Genomic DNA, 18,193 nt, shown 5'->3' on the forward strand with positions numbered 1-18,193 from the left:
GAAAGCATAAAAATGATAGCTGACACTGACGTGATTTATAACTACAAAAGGTGCTTAACAACTAAAATAAGGTAGAGTCAGTATCCATTTTCTTAGTTGAGTAAAGAGGATATTCTGCAATTTTCTTAGCTGCTTGCGTTTGTTATTTGCAATACATGGAGCTGATCTGACAAATGGCATAACCATTAGCCCTCCTGCATTTTCATTCATTATTCCTGTTCACTCTATAGCTGTGTCTGTGTAAGCATATACATATCTCAAGCTGCTCATGCAGCAGGAATGCTAACAGTAATATTCCTTGACAGAGGACGGCCTGACCCAACAAGCCTGACCTTTAATGCTAAAAGCACTGCACTCCAAGAGGAACAACAGGATTAAAAGGGTCAGTCTGATTTATCTGGTCTATGGCGCCACTGGTGATACAAATCTTAGAAGTACTTATCAAATATTATTTGGCTGAGGATGCCATCATGGTCCGTGTAGAAAAGCCCTTTCTCTTGCACATAAGTAGTGGCTATTTATATGAAAACCACCGCTCTGTACACTGATTTAACTATTTGGCTAGTATTCAAAAGTCATCATAAGAAGGTAGAATACTTTACTTTAAGGTAAAATATATCTTCAATCAGTCTGCTATTTACTTACTGCTTTGCAGTCACACCAGAAAAGGTCAGAGTTTACAAAGTGTTGTGATTTATTTCTCTTCAGGACCAAATGTTCAATAAATATGCGCAAAGGGGCCTTTAAATGGCTTGTGAAGCCACACAGTGTAGGCATGCTTTCATTCAAAAGTTTTGCTTGTGACTCTGAAGGTTAATGCAGAGTTAAAGGCAAGGTGGCAAGTAATGCTGCAGGTCATCATGGCCTCTGGGTTGCCATTACCAAGTCAAAAACAGCACAAACAGCAACATCCTTGAGAGAATACAATTTTGAGTATGCAGCTAGGATACAGTTTGATTTTAAGTGAAATGAGGAAAGCATCTCTAAAGCACCTTACATAACAACGCTGGGAATGCTGGATGATAAGTGATAGAGGCCAATCATGTGTGACTGGTGTGAAGCCTTATTTTCATGGCTAGCGAAGACAGAAGCCTACACACTTAAGCTGTGTTAAACCTCAACAACATGAAGATGTTGTCTTCATCTCCTGCTGAAAATCTCACAGATGATATATCCCCAAGAAATGTAAGTCAAAGGCAACTGGACTTGGTTGTTTGTCTAGGAAGATATTTCACCTCTCATCCAAGAGGCTTCATCAGTTAATTTACGCATCTGACCAGGTCCAAATGTCTGGTGTGGAGATTCAGGTATTTAACCTCTAGTGAGGGCGTTCACAAGGTTGATGATGTCACTGGAACCCTTTGTGCCCCAAGTGCCAACGACAGTCGCTGGAGTGACAGTGGTTTGTGGGAAGTTGGTTTAGACTTCGTTAGTGCTCTACTGGGTTATAACGACAGTCGGGATAACCCAGTTGGGGATGATAAGGACCTGGACAAATGAGAATATTCACAGTCCCATGGATGATGTATTACATTTTCTTCTGGAGGCAGGACTGTTTCAAGTTTGTTGCTTCTTCAGCTTAGTGAAGATCAATATTTCTTGTCCATACAGTCTGGAGGTATGTGTATATAAGGTAGGGACACACCGAGCCGTCTTCAAAAAAACGTCACCTGTGCATCACCCAAAAAGTGGGCGTTGAACAAGCCGCAAAGACTAAAACCAACAGCCAGCTAGTGTGTACATTCTGCACCTGTGTGGGAGGTGATAATAGAATAGAATAGAATAGAATTACTTTAATGATCTCAGACTGGGAAATTATTTTGTAACAGCAGTAGTGGGTCAGCAAATAAAAACTTTGTACATAACATAAATAGAATCCAATATATACATAGTGATTATATACAGTGCACATAACTCTCCGTACCAGCAGGTTTGTATTACACATACAATTACGGACCATTTCTGCTAGAGTTTAATGGCTTAAAATAATAATCTTACCTGATAAAGCAAGTTTTTCTTTTAATCTCTCAGCCTCTTGATTTAAGTCGTTTGTTTACTTTCCTTTCTTCCATTTCTCTTCCTGTACACTGACTGAACTGCCAATCACAATGATTTCTCTCACCCAGGGGCTGCGACGGCTTCATTGACGGTTTGACATGCTGAATCGGCCGAAAAACAGAACACAAGGGCCGAGTAGTGTGCACAACACACCACAAAAAGTAGGGCGACAGTCACTCACTGTCGGTCCGACTTCAACTAACCATCAGCGTGGTGTGTCCCTGTCTATAGTGTAGCAGACCTTTGTGTTATTTTATTCCTCTGCGCCATTATGACTGCATTGAAAGACAACAATGTTCACAATGCCCATCTTAAAGCATAAGGAAGAGGTGTACAAGACGACAAGCAGCTATACATATCACTTTTGGGGGGTGGGGGGGGGGGGGGGGGCAGTCCAACACAGACCTTCAACCCACCCTTTTTTGGGTAGCATTACCACTGCTTGGGTGGTACTCCAGGGCATATCTAGTGAAGCTATAAATGTGGTCCATGCAAACTTCACCACTTACCAAGTATTAAGTTACCATGGAATACCACCCAAGCAGTGGTAATGCTACCCAAAAAAGGGTCACATTTGCCTTACAAAGGGCTCTTGGCAGCACTAGAACTTGCAGCTGGCAACTAGCTTTCATTAAATGACTGATTATAACCAATAGCTCATCATAAAATTCTCCATCAGTTCATAAAGAACATAAATATTTCTCATCACATTCAATACACTCCTATAAATGGAACATCTCTTTACCTGACTCGATTGTTGCAAAACTTGGTGAACTGTGGCTGGTTGAGGTATATCAGTCGGGCATCTTCTTGGTCAGCTAAGGAAGTCTTTTCTGTCGTGTCCTCTGTCTTTTCATATCCTGCAGTGTGGGAGAAAAAAAAACATTCTATAAGAAACAAAATCTGCCTTGAGCACAAATAAAAGTAAGATAAAACGGTGTTTTGAAGCGTGTCAATAAGTCCCTGAAGGAGTCTAAAAAAGGTAACAGATCAGGTCAGGGATCTTCAATACTCTGTATGAATACTATAGAGACCACACTTTACCATGGTGCTTTAGAGGACTTTGATGTATACGTTTTTCGTACTGTGATGGAACAACAACAATTGTAAAATGTCTGATTGTGATACTTTTTAAAAGAATATGTCATGCACCGAAAAGTGTGTTAAACTACATTACAATGCCTTCATTTTATTGCTTATATGATGGAGTACAAAATGTATTAGTCATTGAAACCAGTGGTGATTACTCTAAGAATCCAAGGGAAGCTCAGCTTCTACTGATTTATATTGTGAAGCTCAGAGCGGGTTGTTCCACTGCAGTGAAACTAGACGGCCATTGGATAAATGCTGGGCTTTGTCCCGACCATCGGACGCTCAGCAACTCTGGGGGTCTATGGGACAGTGGGCTGAGGCGGAATCCTTTTTTGATTGACAGCTAAATGAGTGAATCAGCGATCTTGAAAAATTCCGTTGTTCTGAACTGATCCGGAGACTTTACCGATCCCCAGCGACTTTGTCTTTGTTAAAAACGACTAGCATTGTGTTTGGCGACTCTGTTCTGTCACTCTGCGGTTTCTTTCCCCAACGAGCAGCGACGGCTGCGGAGCTTCTCCCCCCATCACTATCATTGAGAGGACTCTGGTCAAGTCCCTAGAAAAGACGCCTAGTTGCTACGACAAGGTCATAGATCATTTTCTTAGAAAGGAACGGAGGGTAGAATTTACATATAAATAAACACATTTATGATGTAGGCCGGAAAAATGAGCTTCCCCTCCTTGAAAGACCACTGACTGAAACACTTCAGGAGCAATAATCCAATAGCAGTATAATGCTCAAATTACTATCTTAATGGCCTTAAAAGGTTCTTTAGCCATGTCATTGACAATACAACTTGGGGGAAAAAAACTTGTTATGTAATAATACAGGAAAGCACTGACTTGATGTCAAACAGCCTGACTTATACTGTACAAAGTAGTAACATATCAACTGTATGGAGGAAAGCAAGAATTATGCTATTTCTCATGTTACAAAATCACTTTTGCTTGGACATGAAAGAGACTCTCAGAGAACTCATGTGGAAAATTGTACAAGGAACCCTCTAACCTGATGCATAATTAAAAGTATTAATGTTTACATTACAAATTGATCCTAAAGCAGTTACATTAATGTACTTTTTTATTTAAAATGAACACACTACAGTAGTCAACACAATAAAATGCAACTCTACAGATTGTATAGTCATTGAGTACTGAGTGACATTTTCATTCAGATATCTTGAGGTCAGCAGTCAATGGACTCCTTTGAAAATGTCCATGACAGTTTTTCCTTTGCCAAAATGTAGCCCACTTCCGGACAAGCTAGCACAACACCAATGAATTACTTAGAACCAGATGGATACCAAGAAATTATTTATTTTTCTTTTTGTGAATCAATATGGGATAATTCAAATGAAAATCGATTTTTTTAAAACCCAGTCCTACGTGTCCTACATTACAAATGTTGAATGTCTTCATAAAAATGATTGTGACATGCATTCAGGAAATGTCCATACTCCCAGCAACTGCCTGTGAGAGCTTTTCATTTGTTGCCGGATATGTGTCAAAGCTAGGAATTTCCTTTCAAGACTGACATCCTGCTGCCAACAGTTAGGGGAATTATCAGTGAGTATCAGCTACAGTAGTTTGGTGTCATATAACTTCAGCAGAGAGGTACTGTACATGCAAAGGTTTGATCCTATGGTATTATAGAATATGCATTAGTTTATTTGTATTATAATGACTCAATTGCATATTCAGTTTGTGAAGTTTCAAGTCTAAACCAAATGCATGAAAGAACAGATTACAGAACTCATTTATTCCTCTCTCAAATATTCTGCCTTACTGATCATTAAATTAAAAAAAACAAAATAGTTATTTGTCAAAGTCTGCCCTTCACTGCTGAAAAAAATTGAATTGCCATAGATGGACTACACTTTTTTTCCCCTCTCCATCTATGGAAGAGACAGCAATGCTCTGCTCCCACTAGGTTCAACAAAGTGGGATGGAGCTATGCGGGCTGTGTGTGACACACATAGCCCACATGTATATATTTTTAAAAACACACAAATATTTTTAGTTTTTGAGTTGCAAGAGGCATTTCTGTATCTTACTTTGCCTCTGTATGCAAGGTCTAAAACATCACTGATGGACAGGTAACATGTATGCACTCCATGCTGGAGACAAGTGCTGTGTCATGAAAAAAAACGGGATGTCTAGGGATGTTGCAAGAATATCTCAAGCCTCTAGCTTGAAGCTGCAGTGCATGACAGCAAATGGGAAACACACAAACGCACACAAAAAACAGTGACTCTTAAGGACCTACAACATGTACATCCAGTGTATACATGGTGTGTGTTTATCTCATTTAAACATTTGCATGGTTTCTTCCTCATGCCCTTAACACACAGTGTGAAATGAAATCTTGGTATGACACATTCCTCATTTTGAAAACCTTCATTATGCCTACAACAAATGCCAACAATGAAAATATGGCCCTGATAATATTTTAAGGCAATTCTGTTCAGTCTTTGTTCATTAAATCATTTTGTCAGTTTGCCATTATTAAAACTCCTTTCACACATGCTCTGCAAACCAGAAATCCTCTGAACATTACCTGGCAGGGCTGTATGTGAGGATGCAAATGTCTAATTCAGTCAGACCAGGCATCAAACAGTGTTTACCCTGCCAGCTCCCTTGTACACAGACCAGGTAATCTCAGAGTGGGCTCATGTGTGAATACAGCCCGTTCTCCAGTGTATTCACACATGGAGCGAGGACCGTGTTGATGACGTTTACATCGTGCATTGGCCAACAGTGGAGCAAAAACAATCTCCAAAGGCAAAGAAAAAAGTTTGATTCACACAAATACGATGACAAAAATGGTTAACAAATTCAAAGAACGGAAAGAGACTTTGTTGTTTATGATCCAATTACAAACCGTCTCCGTAGTCACAGTGTAATGTGCATCACGTCCTCCCTCCTTCACGCTCTATATGGGCTATTGGAGAAGCTCCAGTTGTGTGCTGATGAATGTGTGAAAGAGAAACTGCAGACTGCTTCTCCTGACATTGTCTGGGGTTCATATGTGAAAACGGCTCAAAGTGAGTAGAGTTGAAACGATCAGTGAATTAACAGATGAGTTGACAGATGGAAAAAAATAATAATTTCAGCAATTTTTAAAAGCAAAAATGGGGGAAAAACGCTTGACATTTTCAGCTTACAGCTTCTAAAATAGAAGTATGTACTGCTTCTCTTTCTTATATACAATAGTAAACTGAATGTTTTTGGGTTTTGGACTACTGGTCAGACTGTGTTGTGCTTAGCTTTTTCTCTGTATTTTCGGACATTTTATACATCAAAGGATTAAACAATGATGAAAATAGTCATTCGTTTTTACTGCAGGCACTTGGCAGTTACAGGAGTTGATGTTTGAGACAGACTCCTCCTTAACTTCTGAGATTTGGACAAACTGGAAACAAATGTTCTGCCAAACTGAAGAAACATTTGAAACCAATTTGATATCTAATACATCCACAGAGACAGATTTGACAGGCATCATCTTGTTTTTAAGATGAGAAATTATATATATATATTAAAAAAAATCAAGATTCCTGAGGTTCACATTTCCCTACCCTTGTGTTTTAATTGATATGTCTAGATTAGTGCCCTCTGCACTGCCAAGAGAGCACTACTGTAAAACTCTTAAGTCAACAGTTTCCCCAGACTCTCAAGTTGCATGCATGTGATCCGGTGGGTGCTGCATTGCCTGCCCTAGAATGCAGTAGTGGTGGTAGTGGTGTTAGGGGCTATGAGGTAAGGGCAGGCATAGCACAGCTTCCGCAACTACAGATAAACCATGGAGTTTAAAAATGGAAAGAGGGCCCATTCTGAAGTGTGGAGGGAGGGGGACACAAGTGAGGAAAGCTGGCTGCCTCAACATCCACAACAACAGAACACAGAGTCATGAGGTACTGTAACCAGAGCCTCGTACCGGATATGCACCAGTTGCAACCTGTGCGCCAATCCCCCTGCCTACAGTATTTCTTTCTTGTCATGTCAAGTCAAGAGGAAACAAGAGGCTGGCACTGTCTTCAAAGTCACACTTTCTTTGCTCTTTTTGTCTCACTTTACCCTTGGCACTTTTTACTCATGTTACACAAACCCTGAATCTTAAATCACAGGACTCATTATTTAAATGATCCACTGGGCTTTTCATAGAGGATTACTGAAGGAGTGACTGCCAAACCTTCCTTCTTCCTGAGATCATCTCCTGATAGTTTCTCTCCTTAGCATGTGCTTGAGGGCTAAAAATAACTGCCCCTCTCTGTAGTCATTTGGTCACAGGGGGGAACATGGGTTGGCTATCCTAGCCCTGTGATGCAAGTTGGTTTATTGGATTAGCGTGGTGGCAAAAGGGTTTGTGGATCCAGGCAGGAGATTAAAGAGTGGCGCTTACTACTTAAGTAATAAAACTTCCTCCCATGATGCCTGTGATGAACACTTGTACTGTTTAGGGAAAGGACCAATATAGGCTAGATGTGTGCTGTGCACAATTTGATTTAGTCAATTAATGTTTCCATGAAGTAAATGACGGTTCTGGGTTTTTTATGTGTACAGTGGGAACAGGGTTGACTAGAAAGCAAGATAGAGGTTGGTTGTTTTAAAATTTGGAGTATATGCAAAAACATTTAAACAGGTGTTTGATCATTCACACATAAAAAACACAGAGTGAAATTGAATTTTTAAATAGTTGGATTTAATTTAGGCCCTGAGAGAAATAAGGTAGTTTCAGGCTAAGTGTCACCACAACACTGCATAATATTCCTGAAGAGTTGATCCACTGATACTTCATCACCTTGGTGGAAGGAAGTTTCTCCTTGAGAGGGGGTAAGTTCCCCTCCTCTGGTCTGTAGGCCTAGCCTCTTTTATCCCAAATTAAAACTGAATTTGCAGCCAAGAGCTCATCTGGTGACACTGGGAAGACAGGTGGTTGGAAATGAGTAACAGCACTGACTAAAGGTGAGGGAAAGGACATTGACTCAAAGGCATGCTACCTCACTGAGACTAGACTGGAAGAGGACAGTGCTACATGATTATGGCAACAAATATAATCCCTTCTTTCAGGCAATTTAAGTACAGCAGACATTCTGTGAGCAATATTATTCCATAGCTGCAGCACCAGAAAGTAACACCATGGGTTATATAACCACCTGTAATGTCACCACAAAATACAGTATCAATTTCATGAAAATCACCCCATAATGATCTACTTAAATTTCTCATTTTATCCAATCAACAGTCCAAAATTTAAAAATATATCTGATTGCTGACACACAATAGCGTAATAAGCAATTAATGTTGATCCATTTTCAGTTGCAACTCTATACAGAGGTAAAATCATAATTTTATGTGTTTTTCTCTGGGTGCGCCCTGGTAGCCTTGGGGTAAAGGTGGCCTCCATGAATAATAATATCACAGGTTTGTGTCTGGCGACGGCTGGGGACCTGAGTTGTATACCGCCCTCCACCTTTCCCTTTTTAACTACTATCTCCATACTGCACACTGTCTAATGAAGGCATAAAATCTCCTAAAAGATTATGGGAGAAAATCATCAGATTATCATCCCTTCTGCAGCAGTTATATGTAGCCAGTGTTTAAGTGATACTCAAGCCTCAATAATAATCGATTATATGACAAAGCACAATGTCAGCTTGCATATAGAGGGACAAAGCTAACAGACAAAGTAAGCCAAGAAACTAGATCTCAGAGAAGCTTGGATGATCAGGGAATTAGTGTCTGCAGTGACAAATGAAAACAGAGGACTGGCAAAGCTGGTAACTGCAGCATAAGGTGTGTGTGAAATAGCAGGCCAGAGCTGCTGGCTGAGCAGCTGTGATTGATGTTGTGTCTCTGCGTTCTGAATGAGCCTTCGCAGCAGGAGCCTATGTGTGCTGTGGTAGGCCAGGTGCTGCAATGCACCAGTTGCAGCTGGTACTGCTACTGCTTAACTTAGTCCCTTTGCTCACTCCTTCAGCAGCTTTGACACAAGGGGTTGTATTCACACGTTAAGTAAAAACTGCAGACAACACTAACTGTTGGATGATGTTGAACATACATACATATTTTCTATTTTAACATATGTATAGTATGCTGAAATGGTTACAAACAAAAGGTGTAGACAAAATAGCCCTATTAACAATACTTTACTTTTTAATATTTTTCATACATAACATTTATTGCAAAAATAAATAAATGGGGCAGAATAGACTACGACTGTAACCGTTCAAATATTTGTCCCATACTTGTTTTCATCACTTGTTTCTGTAATACATATTTACATATTTTTTGCCTATGTGGTCTCTTGTTTCAATCTGATCTCAGTTATGCCTTTTCTGACTATAGCTAGTTGGTAGCAGAGTTACGTCTACATCTTTTGACCAGTTAATTAAGAGTTGTGCTCAAGTTTGCAAAAGCTACCTGATCTCCAGGTTTCTGCTACAGCTACTATTCTCAAACACCTAATGCAATTAAAGGCTAACACTAAAGCCATAAATTGGTCAGCCGGGCTTGATGAGTTGCCAAAGAAATAGAGGCCTCGTAGTGGGGTCCATCTATCCCACTTTTTCAGTTGAATAAGGTGAATCATTTTACAGTAACCACTCATCAGAAATGGAGAGTTGTTACAGATTACATACCAAAACTTACAATGGAAACCAGCTTAACATTTGTGTGCACCCTGGCGGTAACTGTGGCCTTCCCTGAATTTAAAAGTAGCGCACAATGCCACCCTGACAGACCAACACCATAGTCTGGGGGTAAGAGGTGGAGGAAGTGGAGGAGGTTTCATCATCAAAATAGCCTCTCCCCAGCTTCCCCTCTCCAAGCATTTATGGGATGTACCTCCCCTCATATCCTCCTTTCTTAGTTTCTGACACACTGTGTGGATAATGTACTCAGCCACAACCACAGATGTCTCAGTGGGAACGGCCCTTAATATTCCCTGGTGGACACTGTGCATTTTCTCAGCACTAATTTCATTAACTGCAGGCGTGTCACGGCTCAACTACCCTGACATCAATAAAGAGAGCAAGAATGGGAAACTGGGTGGATACTCCGTGCGAACATGATTCTTAATCTGTGTTAGATTAGGCTTCATAACAACACCTTTCATCTATTAATGGAGCATATTACCCATACTAGCTGGCTGAATAAAAACAATGTAAGAGGCATGGGAAGTGAAGAGAGAGAAAAAAGTAACAAGGAGCCAAATAAAGCTCAGTAAGAGTAAAGAACAGAAGCACACAGCTCTAGAGAGGAAGCCTCTAGAGGAAGGATCAATGCCATCAAGTGTCGTAATGAGTTTGGATGCAGGCCAGATGTCAGGATTATTGCTCGTGTCAGCCAACAGACAGACAATAGTCACAAGGGGGCACATATTTTGGAGACAGTGCCCAATGGGGGAAAACTAGGCCCAGCATGCTTTGGCATTGGCAAGGTCTTCCCCAGTCTGCCTTTTTATTCCACACTGTGAGTGATAGCTTATGGAGACTCTCTGCAACCATCAGACATGGAAAATCCCTTCTGTGATACCTGAGAGATTTTTTTAAGATAAAGTACATGTCAATCAGACTAGAACACTTTAATATAATCAATGCGTACATATGTATGGTTACATGTCAGCTTACTCTCTTAGTCCAAACTTAACACACTATCAGAGAAATCCCAATTACTCTGGAATTTGAAGTAATAATGTATTGTCCCTCAATACTCATATGATATGTTCATAAATAAGCAGGTTAAAGACAAAACATCATCTGCAGATTTATGACATCATGAGTTGTAATGCATTAACTCAGGTCAGGCAGAAGTCATGGGGGTGGAAAATTATTGCTGCAACGACTGTCAACACAAGCAAGATTAAACGCATCTAATGGCAGCTATGACAGGAACAATAACAACCTGATACTTAAGCATATGACCGAGCACAGCACGTCATGACACTCAGGGTTAAATATTAAAGAACACAATAAACAAATGGCCAATGCTTTAAAATACATCCCTAAAATATGGTTAGTATACTGGCTGTCACAGTAACAGCAAAATCCTTGTTTTTAAAAGAGTTAACTACAAATCGTTGTTGTAGTCAAACTATTTTTAGCAACTGTATTGTATACTAGCTTTTCATGTTTGACCTCAAATAAAGCCTTTAAAAAAATCAAAGCTATCATGTCATGTGCTGACATCATTTAATAACCTTTTTGGTCACCTACGCTATGTCTATGCTTACACAGTGTTGAGTCAGTTGGCTCCATGACAAACCCTTGGGATTCTACTGAAAGGCCCATGAGTCAATCACTGAGTGTATGACATCTATCTGGAGTAGGAATGCAAACAATTAATCAATTATCAAATACGTCACGTTCAGTCGTGCTACAAGCAGGGAGTGGTTCTCAGCCTACAATCACCGGGAGGAAGGGTATGTGACTCCACAAAAGCAGAGGGCATTACCCAGCGGATATGTCACATGGTTACTACAGACAAGCTGCTGATAAATTTCGTTGACAGACAGGGATTTCAAGAGGTAATAAAGTACATCGAGCCAGGGTACAATATCCCCTCTAGAACAACCATAACCACCCGTTTGGAAGCAAGCTACGCAAGGAAGAAGGCAGAGTTGAAAACACAACTTGCAACCGAGACTGTGGCCCTCACAACAGACTGTTGGACTTCCTTGACAACAGAAAGCTACATCACAGTTACATGCCACTACAATGAACCGGACTGGCAGGTAATGTCAGCAGTCCTACCCATAAAAATCCTGAAAAAAAAAAATCCTGAAAAAAAATTCCTGAATAGAAGAATACAACACACTGAGGCCTCGGGAATGATCTTTTGAATGTTTCCAATGTCACAGATGAGAGAATGCCCAATTTATTTAAGAAGCCTGTGTTATATTTTGATATTTTCTATTCAGAATATGTTTGATATGCTATCAAAATGTTATTCCCTGCCCTCAAGTGAGTGATTAAGGAATATGATTTGCATTTTTTTCTTTATATCATAAGGAACATAGCATTTTATGTTGTGAATGTGAATGTGAACGACATCAGCTGACAGGAAGTTAACAAGGACCAAGGCTGTTGCCTGGTAATGGAATTCTATTAAAGAGGTCCATACAGTTAACCTATTCAGAGGGAAATTCAGCTTCTCAGAAGAATTGCCGCTTATTAATTAATCGATCATCGATTGATAAGATGAAACAACTATCGATTTATGAATTACTCGATAAAAATCATATTGTAAAAGGGCTTTTTGTCCTTCCAGAAAAAGGTCCAGGCGGAGTTAAATCTAACTGTTGAGATACCGAACAAGCACTAATGAGGCTGAGAGAGTTGTAGGCTGGTCAATAAAGTGCAGATGAGGAGGCACGTGACCTGGCCACAACTAGGCTCCCACACGATTCCTTTAATAATACCAGGGTGGGCAGAGGCAGGAAGCTTGGGGCTACTGCCATTGATCTAACATGCACAAATGAATGGCAGCCAAACCACAGTCAAGAGGCTATTATTGAAAAACAGCATCAAATACGATAAAAAAACAGAAAATGCAGGGGAATGAAAATTTACATGGTTCCTGTAGAAATATCCAACACACATAGACCACCATGTAACAAGTAATCAAAAAAGAAGTTAGACAGAAAGGTGAGCTGTAATATGGAGTTCAACATTGTCATTTTATACATTGTTCACCTTAACCTGAGGCTATCAGCCACAGTTATTCGGGTCAAATTAGTTCCAAATCCATGGGCTTTGGGATTTCTCAACCCACTGAGCCCAATGAGGCATTTATATCTGCTCATCACCACCAACGAAAGATCTGTACATGATTCATTTATGTCAGATAAATATTTCAGTAGACAGAGCAGCCACAGTCTATTCATGGGAATCAAAGTCCCAGAGATGAACCCCCCTCCCCTTTTATCTCCAACCGTTTGTGATGATTTAGATTTTAGAGATTTAGATACTGCCTCAATCTAAGCAACAGTAACATCCATAAGTCGCTTATCAGATCACAATGCTGTAACCAGCACTCACAACAACAACAACAACTGGGCAGAATTAATCTCCCTCCCCGTCCGGCTCCGTCTGGCTCCCCATAGGCTCAGGAGGGCTACATTGGAACGGACAGTCCAGGGACAACACAGGCAGCTGGGGCTTGCTGTGACATCACAGGGGATGGCCTGGCTTAGCGAGGGATCTACGGGGACAGAAACATTTCCACTGTGTGTGACTATACCCTTCCCTTTTATGAATGGTAAGAGAAAGGGATTATGGCGTGCAATTCAAAGATCTTAAAAAAGAAAAATTGTGAATACCAGTCATAGTGTTGTGTCTAGGGATGGGACAATCAGGGTAATTGTGAATATCCTCATGAGAGACTTGAGCAGAAAATGGACTGCAGTTTACCTCAGTGGTTTTCTCCAGCCCTAGTAAAAGTGTTCATTTAATGTACAATTAACATTGCTGTGTATTTATCAACCACAACAAAAAATGTAAGTTTGATGATTTAATAAGCTCTCCATGATCACAGCAAGTCTGTTCCGCTGCACTATTATGACATACTATGACTTTTTTAATTACATTTTTAATAAGGATTTATCTCATTTTACATTTTTTTATTGATTTTCTTAAGGTATTAATACAACTACACATTACAAGTGTCATTATCACAGCACCCGCCCCATAATCTCTCCCTTATGCCCATCCTTAGCCAGCCTATCCCATACATTTAACAGAAAGTAATAAGTAGCCACAAAATACAAGTATAAAAACAACAACAACAAAGAGCAAAAACAAACAAACAAACAATAATAAGTAGGTTAATAAATAAATAGGAGGGGGAGGGGAGTGAGGGGCGCCATCTAATCGTTTTGTTGTAATGGGCTGTGTATGCTCTCATAGTAAGTCAAAAAAGGGGGTCCAGGTTCTCTCAAAACTCTGGAGCCTCAGCCTTCAGTGTATATCTGATTTTCTCCAATTTCAGAAATGACATGGTGTCTCTAATCCATCTGCTAAATGTGGGTGGTGTTTGTTTCTTCCACATGAGTATCAGATGTCTAGCTAGCAGAGAGGTGAAAGCTATGACAACATGGAATTTGGGGACTTATGATTTATAATTACCTTTTGTTTCAAATTGCAATCATTTCGGCCAGGATAATCATGACATGATATTTTCTTATCATCCCATGCCTAGTTGTGTCTAGAGTTCTATTGTTAAAGCCAAAACATCACACAAGGTGTCAACATTTTGCTTGATGTTCCTCCGCATCTGCTAGGGAAATCACCTCAGCAAAGAAAAATGTCAATAAATCTATAAGTCAACTGACAGAAAACTAATGAACAACAAATGTGTTAAATCAATTAATCATTAAGGTAATTCATCAAGCAGCAAGAAAAGACTAAGAGTGGTTCTGTGACGCTGTACTTGAGCATGCTGATGTTTAAGAAGTATAATGTTTACAATGCATGTTCACCATTTTAGCTTAGCATGTTAGTATTCTAAAATTTGCTAACTAGCACTAACACAAAACACAGCCGAGGTTGATAAGAATATAATTAGTTTTGTAGCTATTTGGTCATAAACCAAAGAACTGGACACATTGAAATTTTGTCTTGACAATGGCACTAAATAAAAAGTTAAGGATCACTGGAGTTATAAGAAAGTTATTAGAGTGAAACATGAATATATCAAACAAATTTAATAGCAAAACATCTACTAGTTAGTAGATATTTCACTGAAAGACAGAGCCAAAAAGCCAAAAATGTCAACATCCTGGTGGTGTTAGATGAAAAGAAAGTATCCCCAAATTCGTCCTTCGAGGACCATGAGTTTCTGCATAAAATGTCATGACAGTCAACCAAAGAATCAACAAAACAAAATTAAAGTTCAGGACTCAGACTTGAAATGGGAGCAGAAAAAATATAAGAACAACTGTACTAATTTCTATATGTTCTCTAAAGATAGCAGCATTTCCAAATGGCTGAGCAATGACAATAAATCCATCCCAGTGTTTGAGTGGTGCCCATTGACCTTATGTGACATGTTAGTAATGTGTCGGCTAAACAGTAAAACACTGTTTTCCATCACCCAGAGTAAGCAACACGTGCACAACAAATGCATTCACCCTTTCAGCTCTATGGAGGAAATAATAAAATGGACTCCATCCTTGTCTGTTATTGATTTAAGCTCTTGAACAGCGTTAATGTACAGACTGTATCTATTAATAACAGGAACAATTATTGCTCTATTGCTTTCACTGCGCAAGCACAGGCATTCGTGGAAGTGATGAAAGCATTATTGTTTTGTTAGCACAAACATCTAAATAATATGCCAAATACGCCAGTCAAGGATTCCTGAGTAGGTAATGAGTAGGATGTATAGAAGCACAACATAGAAATGTAGATTAAGATACAGCTTTATATTGTACAAACTATGATTCACATTAGTCCCAGATGACTAATGTAAACCCATTCAGAACCAGAAAATCTCAAGTATTATCTAATGAGAGCAATCTTAGTAAGAGTGCACTGTAACACAATTATACTGCTGTACGGTTTGTTTTCAGTAGTTAGAGCACTGTGGCCTAGTTGCACATAAATTTGAAACAGGAGCAAGGCCATAAAATTCTCAAGATCTTGGGGGTCAAAGGCAGCGAGAGGTATATATTCCAACCATTGATGGTGTTGCTTCCCTGTGGAGTGCATTTCCATCTGACCTTGTCATCACGCTGTGGCGCGACCACATTGACTATCTCCTGGCACGTGCAGGTTTGCTGCATTTTCCTGCTGTTAATGTGTGTGCGTGCATCACAAAGACAAAACACAGCCAGGCCAGAAACAAGACACCAGCATAAAAAATTATTAATGCGGATACATTTTAGGGCCTCTTTCTCAGTGTTTATTAATGCTGCTTTCATGAATTATTTGCCCTTTTGGAACATGAGGTGGGAACAGAGTTACTGTACATCTTATGAGTTGATGGCTAGGCTGGGGAGAATGAAAGATGTAGCTCCCTAAGAGCATTTGTTTCCAACATAGCTTTTCAGTTGCTCGTAAATAAGGTTCGATCTGAGAAACATTACAGAGGATATGCAGCTGACCTGCAGATCAGAGGCTAGAATAAATTCTAGAAAACTGATGGTTTAATGACTCTTGAACCACTCAGAACATTAAGACATTACAATGATATAGTTAAGGGCTGAATCTCCGGTTTCATTTCACAATTTTAATAATATTTTTGCAAACTACTTCAAAACAGCTAAGATATGAAAAGCACCAATATTTACTCAATCAATTTGAGTTTTGTTTGTTTCTAGCTTCACATTTTTAAGATGAAATAATATGAAACACTATCACTGTATTGGCCCAAACCTTACAATTATTGAAAGCAAAGCACAGAGCCATTATATTTACAATATCTTAGGTTTTATGGAGAAGTTAGGTAGAGGACTTATCTGCCCATAAGTACAGCAAGAGTTTTTGTAAGAGCAGAAACAATACTTTGATGAAACGATTAATTGAGCAAAAGAAAATTATTCCGTAAAAATGTTGTTTATCACTGTTAGAAAATGTAACTGGCCAACGCAAACGAAAGATATTGCGTCAGTGTCTTAACTCCAAGGCCACGATGGCACACCACAATTATCAACTCAGTCAAAGAAATAATCGACCAATTGACTGAAAATTAAGATAACACAATTTCTTGTGGGGCAATCCTTGTGACAAATTCTGCAGAGTTCTCACTCTTCATCGTCATCATTGTCTCAGGTCATTATAACGACGTACATAATAGGTTCTGTGCATCTGCATCCATCTCTGTGAGGACATGTGCACAGGAACATTTTCACATCTTCCCTCCTCACAACGACCTGCCACATCCACTTAGCTTTGCACACAGAGGAGAATCATTGAGGTGAGGGAAATTGAGTATCTGAAGAAAGACATATTAGACTGGCTGCAGGTTAGTGATGGGGCCAGGACATTAAGTGGAAAATAGAGGAGATGTCCCATGCCGGCACATAGACACAGAGTAGAGAAGCCTGAGGGAACTTGATATGACACACCAGCGGCCCCAGAAAGGGGATTTAGTGGCGTGTTGGGCTTTTGTGGCACATTATTATCAGCCAGTGATCCGCCAGGCACATGGGCAGCTCTCGATCCCTTCAGAAGGGAGCCGTCTATCCCCCTCCAGTCTCCCTCCCCATGCCGTTCCCACTATTCAGACAGACCGAGGCTAAGCTGGTGTTATTAAAATGCTACGAGGGAGTAACCTGCTTCACTTACACTGGGGAAAAAAATCTCAAGAATGACAGAAAGGTAGAGATATAATGCTAAAAGAAGAAGCAGTCTACTTTGTGTCTTTAAAACTATTATGTAGGCGATCAGATGGTGAAGAGCATCAGATTGCCACCTTCTATCATGTGAATCTGCTGACACGAAAAGACAAGCATTTCGTCTTTTGATAGATTCATCCTCACAAGACAGGCTTACCTGCCAATCTACACCTTTAGTGTCAATTGTGAGAGGGGATTTGGTCTGTCTGCAGATAAGCATGCAAGCTAAGATGGCAAACAGGATGCTTCTTGCTATCTTTCTAGCCTTAACTTGCATTGATTCTGTTGATCAGCTTTCCCATCTTGACAGTGGAAGCAGGTATTAAGCCCCTTCCCGCTTCTCATGGACATTTGTATTGTACAGATCAACATCTAAAAGGTGCCTGTCTGTCAGTGCAGGATCAAACATTAAACATGCTTATAGCTACGAATGTCCCCTGTACCCCAACTGTCCCCGATATGGTTGTTACGATAACATAATAATAAACTTTGATACATTACTAGCATTAAAAACGATACTTGACACTTCTTTCAATACCACGTCAAAAAGAGAAATATCAATGGCACTGGGTTTTTTTTAAGTTAACAACCTACGGTGCTGAAAAAGTCACATCTTCAATGTTGTTTCATCTGTGAAACCTTGGGTTGGAAATTGGATTGCAAATCTACTTTTTTTAATATCTTCAGTACTTTCAATATGATGTGG

General features: G+C 39.8%; 1 protein-coding gene across 4 annotated transcripts in view; it reads right to left on the minus strand.

The window, feature by feature from the left end:
- The window catches only part of atp8a1 (ATPase phospholipid transporting 8A1), a 109,202-nt gene that overhangs the window by 86,734 nt on the left and 4,275 nt on the right, over positions 1–18,193 (minus strand). For all 4 annotated transcript variants that reach the window (XR_014593239.1, XR_014593240.1, XR_014593241.1 and 1 more), the window contains exon 2: positions 2,804–2,918. Coding sequence is in view for 1 of the 4 variants with exons in the window: in XM_083915399.1 (XP_083771525.1) it covers positions 2,804–2,918 (115 nt within the window). In the remaining 3 variants the exon portion in view is untranslated. The remainder of the gene's footprint in view (positions 1–2,803; positions 2,919–18,193) is intronic.

This window comes from Echiichthys vipera (assembly GCF_963691815.1).
Source record: "Echiichthys vipera genome assembly, chromosome: 6".
NCBI lineage: Eukaryota > Metazoa > Chordata > Actinopteri > Perciformes > Trachinidae > Echiichthys > Echiichthys vipera.